We start from the raw sequence: 17005 nt of genomic DNA, 5'->3' as shown, positions 1-17005 counted from the left end.
TGGCAATAGACAATATTTATTGTTTTCAAATGAGTGTGTAAACTGGCCCTAACTTTATTTATTTTATGCAATTTTTATACATTTTGTTGCTAATAGAAGTTGATTTAATTATTGCGGTTGCGTTATCATTATGCAAACCAAAGAATTCTCAAAACAATAATATATAAAAGTGTTGAAAAACGTTTTTAAAATAATATAAAGGTGATGATACACAAGATCAGCCATAGACAATTTATTTTTCCAAGAACAATTCCATTTCCTAACTTCCTGTGCTGCGCTGCCATTTATACCTACTTAAAGGCTCATCTGTTAAGCCACGACCACAACATAGGGCGTAAAGAGGTCAACTGGCAAGCAGGCAGCCGGGCACGAAATTACAAGACAGAAAGAAAAGACCGATTACGACCGACGATTATCCCAATTCCCAAACCAAAATGTCATCTTAACCCAATTAATATAGTAAAAGTGAAAATAACTTAAGTTGTTATGTAATATCGCCATGAAATTTTGCAAACAATGTTGGACTCTGTCTATCTCGTAAGGTATAAAGGCTCGATTAATATTATGAAGCTAAGTCGCAGGTTGAAACTAGTTTGATATTAAAAATAGGAATTGCCATGATAAGCTTGGATATCGATATAATACACATGGATGTCCTAAAAGGCGTTAAAGGAAACAAGTACATTCATCTAGTGCAAACAACCATGCTGGTAGGCATTGGAGCGAAAAAACCGTCACTATTTCAATCTTAATTCATCAAAAAATCATCTAGCTGAATGTAGCCTTCGATTCTCAGCTTAAAGTAAAATATAGGTTACAATGCGGGGCCACATGAATTAGGCTAAAATTTTTTTGTAATCATACATTTTTTACTTATCACTACATAGTATAAAACAAAGTCGCTATTTTAGTCTGTTTGTCTGTATGCTTAAATCTTTAAAATTACGCAACGGATTTTGATGCGGTTTTTTGTAACAGGTAGGTTGATTCAAGAGAAAGGTTTTTATGTATAATTTTTTCCGAATTTTGCACCCGTGCGAAGCCGGGGCGGGTCGCTAGTATTCGAGTATATCTATAGGTACAAATAGTAGGTATGTACAGCCAATTATAATTTGCCAATAGGTTACTATGGGCTTTTCCATTTTTTGGATAAACAAGTTTTTTAGCTCATTATGTTGCTCCTAAACATATCTGGGTCAAATTTAGTTTTTTGAATAGGAAGAAACCTTATTTGATTGAAATGTTAAGCGGCGAAAAGGTGTTTTCATAATCAAGACCTCTCACTTGTACTTTATTTAAATTCTGTGCCTATGTTATGTCTGTGACCATTTAAAACAATAACAAAAAGCTTTACGATACAAATGAGTATATTCTTTAATTTAGTAATATAACATGACTGAAACTAATAAAAATCACACAAAAGTAAATTCATCTTCGGTTCTTGACGATAGTACTCTGACGTAGATGATGTAAATGCTGAAGGCCACTCCGAATACCCAGGATATTACGCCCAGAATTATTATGATGAGATTTTTCACTAAATAGTATTGGTATTTTCCGAAGTTCTCCGGATACATAAGGCAGAGCTCCATTGCCGCTGGAAACACCACTGATAGAAGTGTAGTGCAAAGATTTCCAACAAATGCCACAAACGGTCCTTGAAACGGCACACAGTATGAGATGAAAACTGAAACGTAAAGTAGTAAAAGGATAACTTTAATAACGCTTTGTTTACCACGAAAACGTTAAACCCCTGAACCTATCTACATGAAATTTTCATACATGTAGTGTGGAGTACGAAGACATAGGGTAATTTCACGCGGGCCAAGCCGCGCTTGTAAGGTAGCATGTATGTAATTTTTTCATGTTAATCTAAAATAAACTTAAGAGATCTAAAATGTTGCTACTCTTGATTGAGGTGCCGACGGAAGAACTGCGTTGGTAATCTTTCACGAGAAAACAACAATGCTGAGTTAGGTCGCTATTCGAAACCATGTTTATTTAGCTACAAGTAAAAAAACTATTCTGAACTGTAAACTAAATATATTTTTTTACTTAAGTATTTCAGCCACTCACATGTCATCAATACGAATACGGGTCTGGCAATATATTCGATGACTTTAAAGTTTGCGTCACTTAATTGGTGTCTATCTTCATAATTCCTTAAAACCTCTATCATGATCTGTACTCCAGGGTAGCACTGAAGTGGGTAGGTAAATGCAATGGCAATGAGGTATAAACCTATAGCAGCCATAGCCGAGCTATTGAAAGAAAAGAAAAAGTAAGAAATGAAAAACGAAAGTTTCAATAATTATAGAAAACCTTTTTTAATATAGATAGAAGCTGAATTTTATTTGGTAGGTACGCAAAGTTAGCAATTTGAACGCGTCACGCCGGCATTGTTACGTGCGTGCTTGCGTCTGTCTGCTTTGAAATTGTAATTGTGTCCCGACAATAAATATAGCGATTGATTTTCTGACTGTGATTTATATACTTAGTAGATGATACATACACCTATATCACAACATACTCAAATATGTATAAATAATAAATTACATACTTACTTATCATCAAAAGGTAAAGAGCGAAGGACGTTTTCTTCCATAACACCAAAAGACCAGTAGCCCAGAGCACCGAAAATCGTACAAACCAACACGGCTACTGTCCCAGACACATTAATAGCTCCGTAGCGGGACACCATTATGTCTGGATTAATGAGATTCTTATCCATAGAGAGTACCTACATTTTCAAAAATAATTCTAGTTTAAAAAGAAACATGCGTGTCGTCGTTGTAGACTGACCCCAGTAGGATTTTACTTTATAAAATTCATCGACTTTTCCGCAAACTATTAACAGGTACAGTAACTTTGCTTGGGTAACAGTAATCGTTTAAGTCTAATAATTACTATTGTACTACTTACCACACCCACTGCGGACATATTAAAGAAAAATGTTCCAATCGAGAACAAAACTGAGAAAGGGCTGAAGTTCACCGCAATGTATTCTCCATGAGGATCCGCGAATATGTGATAGAATACCAGAATTATGCCTATCATAGCCATCAAGTTTCCTGAAATTTAATGAACCTCTTTTAATAGTACCTTTTTTCTTTAAACGGAAAATATTTTAGAGTACATATTTGTTCTTTTTAATTTCTTTATTTTAACTCTGATTTTACATACAGTAAAGAGCGAGTAGAAAATAATTTAGCTCACCAGCCATCGAAACGTAACTGACTATATTTAAATTCTTCATTGAAAATTCCAGTAACAAATATGGTATAAACAAAGCTGCTAATGCGTAGTTTATACTCGTCCAGTCCATTATCTAGAAAAATATTCATCATTCATTACTAGTACCCGAAACCGCCGAGCTTGCATGAAGAGAATTATGAATGTGGATGAAGCGAAGGAAATATGCAGAGATCGTGGCAAGTGGAAAGAGGTAGTCTCTGCCTACCCTCCGGGAAAGAGGCGTGATTTTATGTATGTATGTATTAATTACTAGCTTAGCAGACTCTTCATCGTCATGGTTTAACTATATTATAAACTAGCGGACTACCCTGGCTTTTCGCGGGTAGCATTTACAGATATAAAACTTCCTTTTAAAACCTTATTTACAACATTTCAAATAGGAACAAAACCCGTCCACAAATTTCCGGGTTTAGCGCATACATGCAGACAGAGAAAATAGGGGATTTTATAATATGTAGTGATGCGAAAGTTTTTAAACACTGAATATACCTACTTAAATATGTTTATTTTTCCTTGATGGATATTATTGTAAAATTTACAATAATAGATATAACTAGATCAGAATAATACACACGAAGGTTTAACATTATTTAAAACAGTAGGTACTCTGGTTACTTGTGATTTGTAAATCAATCTCAAACTTGTCTTTATTTTTCTCTCATTCACTCCTGGATCGTGGTTATTGGTGGATATCGGTTATGAATTCAGAAAGGTAATCGAGAAAAATAAATATCATGAGGATAATGATAAAAACTGTTTTACACGTTTTCTAAAAATTACTTATTTATATCTACTACATACATCTTTCAAGCTATCAGCAGTAAAAATAACGAAGACTGAACAGATTCCAAGCTGGCTTAATACCATAAATACTGCAATGATGGCACTGTAAAAAAAAAAAAATATAGCATTAGGGTAGGAAACAAGGCCATAACTCTAGAGATAAATAAAATTTTCTAAATGTTACGTCTGCTTTTACTGATTGACCATTATTTGTACAGCTAAATACTTTATCAGATATTATTTTCCTTAGGTACTTATTAACTTACGGTCCATATTCTCCAACACACTTTAAAACTGGCGGACCATGAAGTAGTGCAATACGAAAGCCATATCGATAAGATATGTGTGGTATCCTCAAATGTCGACTGATTTCATTAAGACATTCCAGCTAAGAAAATTTAAATGTTAGGTACATTAATTAAACCAGTTTTAGCCTATATGGATAAAATATAAACATACTTACTTACTACTTTCGACTACCGAATAACAAAAATTTTCACTGATGGCGGACGAAGCCAAGGGTATATTCTAGTCAAATTACAATAATGAAATATCGGTACTAACCAGCATTTTATGTGTGTGGATGATTAATGCTCCTATTAATATGCATAGTATTGGTCCAAGAACGATGCCTGTTTGACTGACTGCTAAAGGGAGGCCCAGAGATCCCGCCCCGAAGCATGTCCTCACTACGTTAAAATAGGCCATTTTTGGGCTGTTAGTAGAATAGAAAATTGGAATAAATGAAAGTTAATAAGAGGTGTGATTTTATGTTTGTAAGGGTAAGAATTTGAGACCCTGATGGGGCATGGATATAGGTGTACCTACCTCGGACTCTTCCTCAGGGGAAACAATGCGGGATAAAATCCAGATGAATAATAAAATTCCAATAAAATCAAATGATACAGGTCAAACCTGATAGGTTTTCTAGGTTCCCTGTGGCGACGTGGGTCAAAAGGCGATCTCCCTTCAGGCGTACCAAGGTGTAGATTTCCTTCAGGCAATGTAGCTTTTCTTGTATCTACAATCGAGATAAGACTTCCAAGTGTCTGTATATTAACTTTGCTTACACCTTCAAAAGCAGCCCTAAAAAGAAGTTAGACATTGTGATTTGGTTATTAATTATTAATACTGCACCTAATGTGTAATGATTTCACATTACGTATGTATTTTTGCTGACTTGGATTAAACTTTACAAGATTATTAACATATAGGCCGTTTATTACTCTAGTGTATATTAAGCTCTAATATTATAAAATACTGTACAGATGCAAATATTTACATTTTGTATTTTTAATAATAGTAACTATGTTATAAAACAACCAGTGTAATTATAGGAATTATTATAATTTTTGTCTTTTCCTATACAAATAGGAAACCAATTACATAATCCCATGTATAAATTTACAAATTATCACAGGAATAATATTAAGAAAGAAAAGGAACCAAGACTTGATGCCGTGTAAGTTATTATAACATTGACAAATTCTTATTTTATCCTGATGGACGATTTCAAGGAGGATTAATTATGAAATAAAAAAATAAATAAAAAATCTGAGCTAAGAAATTGGGTAATCAATCATTAGGTAATAGTATGCTTATGCCTTATATTATCATCATCTGAATCATCGCTCCCGCTACAAGCTCTTCTTCTTCTCTTCGTATGTTTTTTCACAGGTTCTTTTTTGAAAAAAGAAGAACTAAGAACTAATAAACTTTACGTTGCTTAGAAAACTTATTTCTCCATAACTATCGCGCCTGCGCCATAAAGCGCGGATAAGAGAAATGTATATTTAAATGTTTTTCCAATTGAAAATTTAAGTGCGATTGATCTCAATCTGCCTCATAGACAATAAGTTATTCACTCTTATTTCAGTCGATTCGATTCCTAGTGGTTCAAATCAGAGAACAGAGAAGTGGGAAAGGAATTAATTCTACATGTACTCTGCCCAAGAAATCTTCAGAATAATATGAGAACATCAAATTGGTGAAAAACTTTCAGAAAAAGTCTCCATAAACATGAAACGGATTTTTTATTTACTTATTAGTCTCGTACTCAATTCAAGGACGAGTATGTTTACAAAATTAGTCTTTTCAGTAATACCACACAACAAAAACGCGACGATAATGTAAAGCTATGAACATACCGGACCAACGAAACCCCGGTGAGTACACAGTTTAATTTACTTATACTTTATGGTCAACTGTCAACGTCAAACAAGAAAATGACATTTGGTGAAGCGACTACTAAATAGGCGGAACAGTTTTTATTTTCTATTTGTATCTAATATATTTTAAAGATCATTAAATTGTTCCTCTTACTTTTTATTAGAGAATGATGTCTACTACAGAAGGTGAATTGGATGTTGAAATCAGTAACGAACGAGAGGATGGGGAGGTTAGATTAATGGTTTACAGATTTGCTTTGAACATAGATTTTTTTTCCAGTATTTCTATCGAATAACTTATTTACCGCTTTAAAATTAAAGTATAAGTAATGCTTAGTAATTCACTTACCAAACATCGTAACAATAACTTTTTATTATATGATAAAAATTATTTTTGCGTCGTAATAAGTAGGTTGTTAAAAAAGTTGCTAATGCCTTCTTTCTTTTCCAGTTGGATGATTCCGACGTTGAAGAGGGTGCTTATATACCCCTGGAGCGACCAGATACGTTCAATCCTCCATCGTTAGTTCACATGCAAATCCAAGATGAGCAGAGTGACGAGGCGTCGCCGCAGGAGTCGTCAGGATCGGAGTCAGATGACGAACCCCGGCGTCGCCCTAAGCGGTTGAAGGTTCGTCCGCGGCGACCACAACCACCGCCACAGCAAGAAAAGAAAAACAAATATAATGTTTGGTGCACAGCATTGCAGGTATAAATTGTTGTCTTTAGTAATAACACGCATATAATGTCTTTATTCCTTGTAGGTAGAGCCAACAGTCTTGAAAAGACAGATATGCCACATTCAGTGGTTACCTTAATGATAGAATTTAAATTCAAATAGTGACAAGTTGCTAGCCCATTGCTTAAAAGAAGAATTCCAACTTTATAAGCTTATTCTCTTAGTTGCTTTTTATGACATCCTTGGGAAAGAGATGGAGTGGTTGTATTCTTTTATCTATTGTATCTTTTTTATCTTTAGTTATTATTTTTCAAAACTGATCATGACGTTTAACTAGGAAGGTGTAAGTTAATATGTTTACTTTTCACTTTATGTAATGACAGCTTTAGAATAAAAAATTTATCAGTCAATTAATTACATGCAAATTAATTGATAACTTGTAGTAGTTGCCAGAAGAAGGTAAAGCAAAAGAAATCCTTAATTTTTCGATCTTGTTAAATAAGGCAACCCCAGATTATCCTCTTGGTTAGTGAGATATGAAAAGAACCAGATTAACATAACAATAATATTTCCAGGAGGACTTACTTACGGAAGATATGGTCACCTGTGATGTGTCAAAAAAAAGCAGATACGGCGTTGAATCTTATGATTATACTATTAAGTATAGGTTAGATGATGACTATATATCTAAGAAAGTATTTTCCAATAGTAGTGATGATCGGGAAAGGTCATCGAATAAGAGGACAAATGAAGAACGGTCTAATGTGAAATTAAGGCTCGGCAAACGAATTAACAGCCACAGGCACTTGGAGGAGAAACAGAAGCCTAGGTATTTGCCAGATCTGTCCGTTACCACTGAGGACTCGATAGATGGAGTTGCCAGTGATATTGCTGTAAAACTTGATGAGGAGAAGAAAGATTTAATAGGTGAGTACTCTTGAAATATTTTCATGGGCTATATCCAATGAGAAGCAGCCTGTTAAACACTGGCCAGGTTAATTTACCAAACATACATACATACATAAAATCACGCCTCTTTCCCGGAGGGGTAGGCAGAGACTACCTCTTTCCACTTGCCACGATCTCTGCATACTTCTTTCGCTTCGTCCACATTCATAACTCTCTTCATACAAGCTCGGCGGTTTCGGGTACTTTTGACCTGACCCTTTACCAGGACGTCCTTAATTTGATCAAGATACGTTCGTCTAGGTCTTCCCACTCCGACCTTTCCCTCCACACTCTCCTTGTATATCTGCTTAGTCAACCTGCTTTCATTCATCCTCTCCACATGACCGAACCATCTTAACATACCCTTTTCTATTCCTGTAACTACATCTTCTTTCACATCACAACATTCCCTTATCACGCTGTTCCTTATCCTGTCACTCAATTTCACACCCATCATACTCCTTAACGCTCTCATTTCCACTGCATTTATTCTGCTTTCATGCTTCTTTTGCCATACCCAACTTTCACTCCCATACATTAATGTCGGGACCAACACGCCCCTGTGCACAGCCAGTCGAGCCTTTTTGGATAGTTTCTGACTGCTCATAAAGGCATGCAAAGCTCCATTCACCATGTTCCCCGCGTTCACTCTCCTTTCAATATCACTATCATACTTGCCATCTGATGTAAACTTTGATCCTAGATATACAAACTCTTTCACTTGCTCCACTTTTTCTCCTCCAATCAAAATATTACATGCTGTCATTTCTTTCTCCATTTCAAAAACCAGTGTTTTAGTTTTACTTACGTTCACTTTCATTCCTTTCTCTTTTAAAGCTTCATGCATACAGTTTACCATCTCCTGTAACTCCTCCGCTGATGACGCCAGTATAACCTGATCGTCGGCATAGAGCAGACATTTGACGAGTAACTCATTCATCCTTAATCCACTTTTAGACTCTTTCAAATCTGTCAAACAGCTATCCATAAATAGGTTGAACAGCCACGGTGACGCAACACATCCTTGCCTAACGCCTTTCTCAATCTTAAACCACTCAGTGTGCGCTCCGTTTATCCTGACACAAGCACTCGAATCCTCATATAAGGATTTCAGTGCTCGTATTAAGAGACTGCTCACCCCATGCATAGAAAGTGCTGACCACAATTCATTCCTCTCAACTCTGTCATAGGCCTTTTCCAGATCTACGAATGTGCAATAGACTTTTTGACTCTTGGCCAAAAACTTTTCGGCTATGCACCGCAAGGAAAAGACCTGATCAGTACATCCCATTCCCTTTCGAAATCCCGCTTGAGCATCCCATATTTTGTCATCAGTTTCATTCCTGACTCTATTAATCAATACCTTAGCATACAATTTGCCGACGACGCTAAGCAGGCTTATACCACGATAATTTTTGCAGTCCAGCTGTGACCCTTTTCCTTTGTAAAGTGGCACGATAACAGCCTTACACCAATCTTTTGGTACTCGGCCGCTTCTCCAACACAAATTGAAAAGGCAGTACAACTGACTAGCTACTACGCCTTTTCCTGCTTTAAGCATCTCGACCGACACTCTATCACACCCAGCAGCCTTTCCCGCTTTCATACTCTTAAGTGCTTCCACAATTTCGAACATTTCAATTTCGCCTTCCATCTCATTCTCTTTTTCTTCGCTATAGCAGAAATCTTTCTTATTTCCTTCCTTTTTTTCAAATAAACTTTCAAAATAGTCCTTCCATATCTTTAGTACACATTCTTCTCCTTTCACAACGCTACCATCCTGGCATCTGATCCTAGTCAGCTCTCTGGTTATAGTATTTCCTCGGGCTGACCTTACGGATTTCCAGAATACTTTCAGATTTGACTGAAAGTCTTCTGATAGCCTTTTATCAAAATCCTCTTTATACTCTTCTTTCTTTCTAATCACAGCTTTCTTAACCAAATCTTTCATTTTCTTATATTCCTTACGTGCTTCATTCACATCTTCATCTATAACCTCTTGCATTCTTAAGTTAGCTTTTGCTGCTAACAAATCCAGCCATGCTTTCTTCTTTAATCGCACAAGTTCTTGCACATCTTTACTCATCCACGCATTTTTGTGATTTTTTCCTTTCCTTCTTCTACTTACACCACACACTTCAACAGCTACTTTCACAATTCTTTCTTTAAATTCCTTCCATCCATCTTCAATATCGCTCATTTCATCTAAATATTCAAATTCATCCTTCATTCTATTAATATACTTCTTACCTACATCCATATCTTGCAAATTTTCTACTTTTACTCTTTCCAAAGCGCTGGTTTGCTCCCTTACCTTGTGCCGCCAGCGATTGAAGATACCCCTTATCCGGGATATCACCAGTAAATGGTCCGAGTCAATGCCAGCACCGCGATATGCACGGGTATCCAGCACTTTGTTCTTCAATCTTTCATCTACAATCACAAAGTCTATCATACTTTTTAAAATACCTTCCACTCTTGTGTAGGTGTGGATCTCTTTATGTTGAAACATTGAGTTCGACACAAAAAGATCCCACTTACCAGACCCATTTACCAAACACTTTTATTAATTAACCATACAATATTAAATTGACTATTGTTCTGAGTCATTATGCATTTCGTCCTGATGGGACTGGGCTGAAACGCACCCATTTATTAAGTACTAATGTTCTTCTCTCTACTCCTAAAGGCTTAGGCGTTCTTAAGATAACCTTTGCCCGTGAATTCGTACGCACAATGACCTGTTTTCCCGCGAAAATTTCGGGACATCTAAGAAACAAACATGCCTAATTACGGTATTTATAATTAAATTGCATTTCCTGTAATTTTCCTCAGCAGAATGTAGAAATATCTTCACATTAGCAAATAATAAAACAAATGGTTATTATATTTATCTTGTTACAGCGAGGATTGTTCAAGTAATTGGTGCCCACAAAGCTATGGAAATATATAAAGAGACACAAAGGGTGGAAGCAGATGGAGGCATGCTGGTGGTGGTAAGTGGCCTAATATAACACATTCACTATGTAGATTAATAAAAAAAATGCTATGCATGCAGGCTAATAATAAAATGCAGGTTCACGATGTTTTCCCCCACCATGGAAGCATCGGTTAGTATTCAAACAAATCTATACTAATATTATAAAGCTGAAGAGTTTGTCTGTTTGATTGTTTGTTTCTTTGTTTGAAAGCGCTAATCTCAGGAACTACTGGTTCGAATTAAAAAATTCTTTTTGTGTTGAATAGACTATTTATCGAGGAAGGCTTTAGGCTATATAACATCACGCTGCAACTATTAGGAGCGAAAAAATAATAAAGAATGTGAAATAAAGAATGTGTTTTCAGGGAAAATTATTCATCCTTGAGGGCTTCAATAATGCCCAAAATAACTATTTCTCGCAGACGGAGTCGCGTGCACAGCTAGTGTATACATATATAAATTCGAAAATAATCATTGGTACATGGCTGACGTGGGATTTGACCCTGTTCCTTTTTGCGCATCACGAATTTTAACCGCGACTCTGTACAGTATGGAACATTTAGATGATTTGAAAAATTTTTAAATACAGAACGGCACGCGTCGCCGTACACCAGGTGGCGTGTACTTCTTCCTGTTGAAACGTGACGTGGACATCTCTCAGGAGATGGTGAATCAGATCTTCAACGAAGACCGCAGGGAAACCGCGCGCCGCATCAAGAAGGCACGCGCCAAGAGCCGCCAGAAAGTCATGGAGCAGTTGAAGCAGAGTCTTACAGGTTCATGCAGTTTTATATACTTCTCTTTATCGTGTATCGTTAACCCTCCCTAGAATAGGGGATAAGGTAAACAAACTTCCCTTTAAAAAAAAAAAAATTCATTATTATGGAACATTTATCAAACATATTAACTTAATAATTGTCATAGATTTTGGTTCCACAATATTGGTTGATATCAAATAAATTACTTAAAATTATGTTTACTACCTCTTCCTAAACGTCAGTGCAGAAGAAGCAATAATACCCTGTACTTCAGAATTTTCTTCAATAACGACAACTTTTCAAACCTAATTGCCAGCATGAGGATAATAAGTTATTGCCTCTCACTCTTGGAGCAGCGACAAAATCATGCCTCAGTTGTAAGTAGACAAGACAAATGAGAACTTGCCCCTGTAGCTGGCACGCGCGACGCAGTCTTTATCGCGCGACAAACTATCGTTGTTTCGCTTTTATTTAATGTTCTAATTCTTACATTCCATACCCATCAAACAACATTCTGCCATTTGATAACCTAACATGCGTGTCTTTAACAGATTCTGAACTACCCTCACTGCTATCTCGAGGCGAGGCGACAGTGCAGTCGGAGCACGGGTCCAACCCGCCGCCGTCGCCCGCGACCGACGCCCGCGACTGCTCGAGCGACACTGACGGCCACGCGGACGGCCCGCACGACGCGAGCGCCCCGTCCCCCGCGCGCCCCGCCTCCCCGCTGCCGGACCGAACGGAGCGCCCTCTGCAGGACTACGACGACGACGACTACTTAGAAGTGATGTGCAACGATGACATGGACATGTTCTAAGCTGTGATTGGACGATACGGTGCTTCGTGATTGGTGAATTTAGTGCGACAGCTTCGCAATCTAATATTAACAGTGGATTCGCAGCTCGTATTACCAGGGATGAAGGTTTCTTTTGCTGTGAAGTTAAATACAAATAAGGTCATCTTTGTCTTGTTGAAAGTGTAATGTGAAAACACATTACACTTTGAGATATTTTTACACTGTTGACGATTACCATAAGCATAATTTTCATTTCCCTTGATTGAGCTTAACATTGGTGACAATATCGTCTAAGTAACGTTAAAAACAATGGCGGTGCTCCTGTCCACTACTTCTTAAAAGGGCTTTAAATCTAAATAAAATATTTACTTACGCACATAATAAAATCATTCTTGAATCTATAATTATTAGACCAACTTCTTGGGTAGCATTGATTGTGAGCAAATACTGCAGATGACTGGCCTATGTTTAAAACCCTAACCTTACCCCGATTAAGTATTAATTAAGGAACTAATTGTAAGTTTAACCTCTACCTAGTAGTTAACCAACCTTTGATTTTATACCAAAGGATTTTTTAAATGAGCAGCTGTTTAAAGATTTTTAATCTTGGGTTTACCTTAGTTGCATTCTTTACTGTTTGCTAAAACTACCTGGAGTCCACTTAATTATTACTCCTGGTGTTCGTCCCGGTTGCGTCCTCATTTCTCCGGAAGAGCTTGATCCTGGAATGGATAAATTCCTGAACTACTAAAAAACAACTTCTGTCTGATCTCGCGATTTTGCAAGAGAACTTACCCATGGAATCTTGTTTACATCACAGAATTATTAATAGTACTATACTATATACTGCATGCATATTCAGACACTGGGTGTTTGTTACTTGTTTGAATATGCAGGTTTCCTCAAGATGATTTTCCTCGCCGTAAAAGAGTCGGTTAGCGATCAAACGAATTTATAGAAACACAGAAAAGAGTCATGGGATATGGGACCCACAGCAAGTTATTGTTACTTTTTATGTTGTGAAATAATTCGTTACTCCCAAACAACAATTTCTTTAAGAGCTTGATGATCTTATATTTTTGAACTTAAATTTTTAGTCAAAATAGTAATTGAGATGTAAATATTTTCAAGTATTGCATTAATTCATGCTTACTTATTTGGCAAGACGAAGGGCACTAAATTTCTTTATCCACATTTTTAGACTGAATAATGTCGACATTTTGCCTAGTTGATCTCTAATATCAAAATACTGTCAAGATTACTAATATGTACCATTATAGACAAAATACTTTATTAAAAATGCTGTGAGTTGAAAACATAAAAAATTACGATATGAATCGGGCGTTGTGTTCACTTCCGCCTATAAAATATTTTTATATATAAAATCTGTGTCTTTAATTCAAAAAACTGCCTGTTAAAATCATAGAGTAGACAATAATAACTCGGTTATGGTAGCATCTTTGTAAAGTGTGCTAAGTATTTTCATATTGGATCATGGAAATTATGGCAGTCGTTGAGAAGTTGATCGTCCAAAATTAAATATAATAACTCAGTACTCAAACTTATTAGATGAACTGCCATCAAATTTTATTGTGTACTTTAAAATATTGGAAAGTGTCGTTAATGAATTGTTTTTGTATTTATAAATTGATAAACAGCCTCGCGGAATGCTCGAAGTTTGAAACTGGGTTAATACTTATTTTCTAAATAATGTTTAAGACCTGTGGATTGGTTGACTTTAAATAAGTAATTTTTGTCAAGTGTAAAAATCTCATGATCATATTATTTCGAAAGGTGCATATTGTAACATAACAATAGACACCCTGGTCTTGTGAATTGTTTTTTATTCTAGAAGTTGACAATTGCGGGAAGATTTGGCAGAAGAGATGCCTGTAACATAGTAGATAGTTGCCAACCTTTGTATGTTTAGTTTGGCAATAAAAAATTTCATAATATTGTTGGACTTTTTTTTCTGAACCGTTTCTATTCTCCAAGGACTATTTAAAGAGCTGCGTATTTGGTAACGATCTATTACCGCTTGCTATGGGGGAGATTTCCGTCTAGCCCACTGTAGTTCTAGGCGTGTGTCTCATAGTGTCATAGTGGGACAAATGGGACCATTTTGTCCCAATAGGTTGTGACATTATGCCGCTTTGGTCTCCCCGGCCCCCTTCTTCACAGCCTATTAATCCTATTAAAGTGCGCACGCGCGCCCCGGGTCTTCTTCACCTTTGGACTATCAGCATTCACTAAGTTGAGTAGCTTGCTATCCTGTAGCAGCTACTTACTGGATCTCGTGTCAATGGCTCTACCAACAACCTCTTTAAAAAAACACTAGTCCTAATAAAGTGTCTTTATTTTATATTTTTTTAATTATTTCATTTCTCTTACTTGCGACGTTTTACTAAAACGCCACAAAGTTCACTTGTAATTTTTAAAGAATAAGATTGAGGATTGTCCTCAACAATTAAAATAACTTTTTGCAGTGATGAATATATTGCTTTTTACAAATTTTCAAATAAATTATTCACATTTCTTATCAATTGGGAAATGTGTACTTACAGCTTTAAAATCTAAAAACATTTAAATAAAAAGACTTGGTACAAAGATTGTATATGATACAAATTAAAAAAAGAAAGATGAACATTATATTCAATCAAAAAATTTGTGGCATTCTGGCGCAGATTATTTTCAACCATATTGTCATGTAGTAGAAACTACTTTTACAACTTTAGTAACTATTTATAAATTCTGATATTTGTACTAAAATTTTAACTTGCTTACAATGTTTAAAATCTGCATTAAGAATAGGAGTTTGTTAAGACCATTAGATTTCCCTTGAAAGGCTAGTTTTGTACATAAACTTCTAAAATTGAACACAAGATTCATACATACTAAATAATAGGTACATACCATTAATAAATACTTCTCAAACATGTTTTTAATTAAATTCAAGTTTTTTGTTTTAATTAGCTAGGTAACAAGAATATATTCTTAGAATTGTTAGAGTAAATTCAATGGGCTACTAAGCCTATTAATTAAATGACTGAGCTTCCTAACAGCAAGTGCCAATACAAGAAGACCAACTTTTTACTACCAGTGCCATCAAACCTCATTCAAGTATATTTCTTATCAAATACACATTGAATACTTGTGCAAGTGCAGACTTCAATATACTGAATCAGATGGAAATGCAAGATATGAAAGTTTTCAGCCCACAGTGCTTTGACACTTAGGTGTCCAAAGACAGAAGAGTCACAAAGTCATGTTCGGATTATATAAACCTCCTTATGGAAAATCCAGCATCTGAAAATGAAAAGCTTTCTTAAAATGTAAAAAATGCCAAAAAGGTTTACAAAATTAATACAAAAGAAAATTTGGTATATATTTTATAGTCAGAGATTTAATGAAAGGTACAGGATTTTTTAAAAGTAATCAGTGAAATATCTCAATATAAATATGAGGAAGTACTCATAATATTTTAACTTATTAAGGTTCATGTCATCATCAAATCAGTTTTCATCACTTATTTATATCTTACCAGTTGCGGAAGGCACTTCTCAACGTGTTCCAACTCAACCTTGTCGCAGTTCTCGCGCAGAGCTTGGTTGGATGCTCGCAGGCAGGTCTCAGTCACCAGGCACTTGGCAACTTCCACGATCAGAGATAGAGCATCGTTGCCAAGTTTTGTCTTATTATCTTGGAATGACCCCTGCAGGAGCTCTTTTATAATGTCCTAAAAGATTACAAAATTGCTCAATAAATAGTCCAAATTTAAAGGAAACTGTTAAAAACATAGGTACAAATTTTGTGAAAACTTACTTGCTTTACAGAGCTCTTTACGTTTGATGTTATTGAAGTGGGGTCTATACTTTCATCGTCGTTTTCATTGCAGTTGCGAGCCATGGTGAAATAATGTAAAAATTGTTACAAATTGGCTTCAATTAAATTAAATTTAAATTCAACTCAGGCGACAAAAATAAACAACTGTGCGCGCGTGACAATTTAGACTTGACAATCAGCATTGACATTGACGTAAAGGATTTAGAAAATCGTTCGGCAACTACCTACGTTTCCGAAAGAAAATATTTAGGGGTTGCAAGTTTGGTCAGAAGACTAGACTGTCTAGTCGGTAGTTCTTGGCTGTGGTGCCTGTGGTTTTTACAGGTGAATAACTAAGTAAACAATATAGTATGTTCTAAAATCAGGTCTTCATGTATAACAAACAATAGATTTATAGATACGAAAACAATTTGTGCATCTTATTTTGATAAAAAATTCTAAATCAGAAACCTTGTTTACGAACGTTGAAAAGCAATATACCTACATGCACCGGTATTTAAAAAAACGGCCAAGTGCGAGTGAGACTAGCACACAAGGGTGCCGTACTATTATCTAGGTATATAAAATGCGTTTGTTGTGTGGGAGCACTTCTTTATTAATAACTCTATTTTCATTTAATTATTTATTTTGAATGGTATAACATTATTACTAAATTATATTTTGTGAAAATTTTAAGCGTCTTTCTGTTACCGATATAAATATTGAAAAAAAAATACGAAAAAGAAACGTTTATTTTATTTTTTATAGCGTCAACGGAAATAGGTACATAATTTGTGAAAATTTCAGCTATGACTG

General features: G+C 35.7%; 3 protein-coding genes across 4 annotated transcripts; 1 reads left to right on the top strand and 2 right to left on the bottom strand.

The window, feature by feature from the left end:
• Positions 1-1411: 1411 nt before the first annotated feature.
• Positions 1412-5234, bottom strand: LOC106137255 (proton-coupled amino acid transporter-like protein CG1139). The gene is made up of 10 exons (XM_060949779.1): positions 5201-5234; positions 4867-5124; positions 4603-4753; positions 4305-4426; positions 4057-4141; positions 3217-3328; positions 2923-3071; positions 2565-2740; positions 2077-2261; positions 1412-1687 (listed from the first exon to the last, which is right to left on the bottom strand). Exons 3-10 carry the CDS (start codon positions 4744-4746, stop codon positions 1413-1415), a joined length of 1248 nt encoding a protein of 415 aa, XP_060805762.1. The 5' UTR covers positions 4747-4753; positions 4867-5124; positions 5201-5234; the 3' UTR covers position 1412.
• Positions 5235-6248: 1014 nt separating this feature from the next.
• On the top strand, positions 6249-13628 carry LOC106137280 (phosphorylated adapter RNA export protein). Its single transcript, XM_013338086.2, has 6 exons — positions 6249-6436; positions 6658-6915; positions 7461-7812; positions 10738-10829; positions 11403-11589; positions 12123-13628. The coding sequence occupies exons 1-6, from the start codon at positions 6374-6376 to the stop codon at positions 12386-12388; spliced, it is 1218 nt and encodes a 405-aa protein (XP_013193540.1). The 5' UTR covers positions 6249-6373; the 3' UTR covers positions 12389-13628.
• A 1077-nt stretch (positions 13629-14705) lies between these two features.
• LOC106137245 (centromere protein X) lies at positions 14706-16418 on the bottom strand. 2 transcript variants are annotated; one of them, XM_060949623.1, is made up of 3 exons: positions 16190-16418; positions 15909-16079; positions 14706-15673 (listed from the first exon to the last, which is right to left on the bottom strand). In XM_060949623.1, the coding sequence occupies exons 1-3, from the start codon at positions 16271-16273 to the stop codon at positions 15656-15658; spliced, it is 273 nt and encodes a 90-aa protein (XP_060805606.1). In that variant the 5' UTR covers positions 16274-16418; the 3' UTR covers positions 14706-15655. The 2 variants fall into 2 exon arrangements, with proteins under 2 accessions (XP_060805606.1, XP_013193498.1); XM_013338044.2 differs by having other exon boundaries at positions 15909-16103; positions 16190-16401.
• Between the last annotated feature and the right edge of the window lie 587 nt (positions 16419-17005).

Source organism: Amyelois transitella, chromosome 19, assembly GCF_032362555.1.
Source record: "Amyelois transitella isolate CPQ chromosome 19, ilAmyTran1.1, whole genome shotgun sequence".
In the NCBI taxonomy this organism is placed as follows: Eukaryota; Metazoa; Arthropoda; class Insecta; order Lepidoptera; family Pyralidae; genus Amyelois; species Amyelois transitella.
Note: the sequence above shows the minus strand (reverse complement) of the source record. Positions and strands in the feature narration are given on the sequence as shown.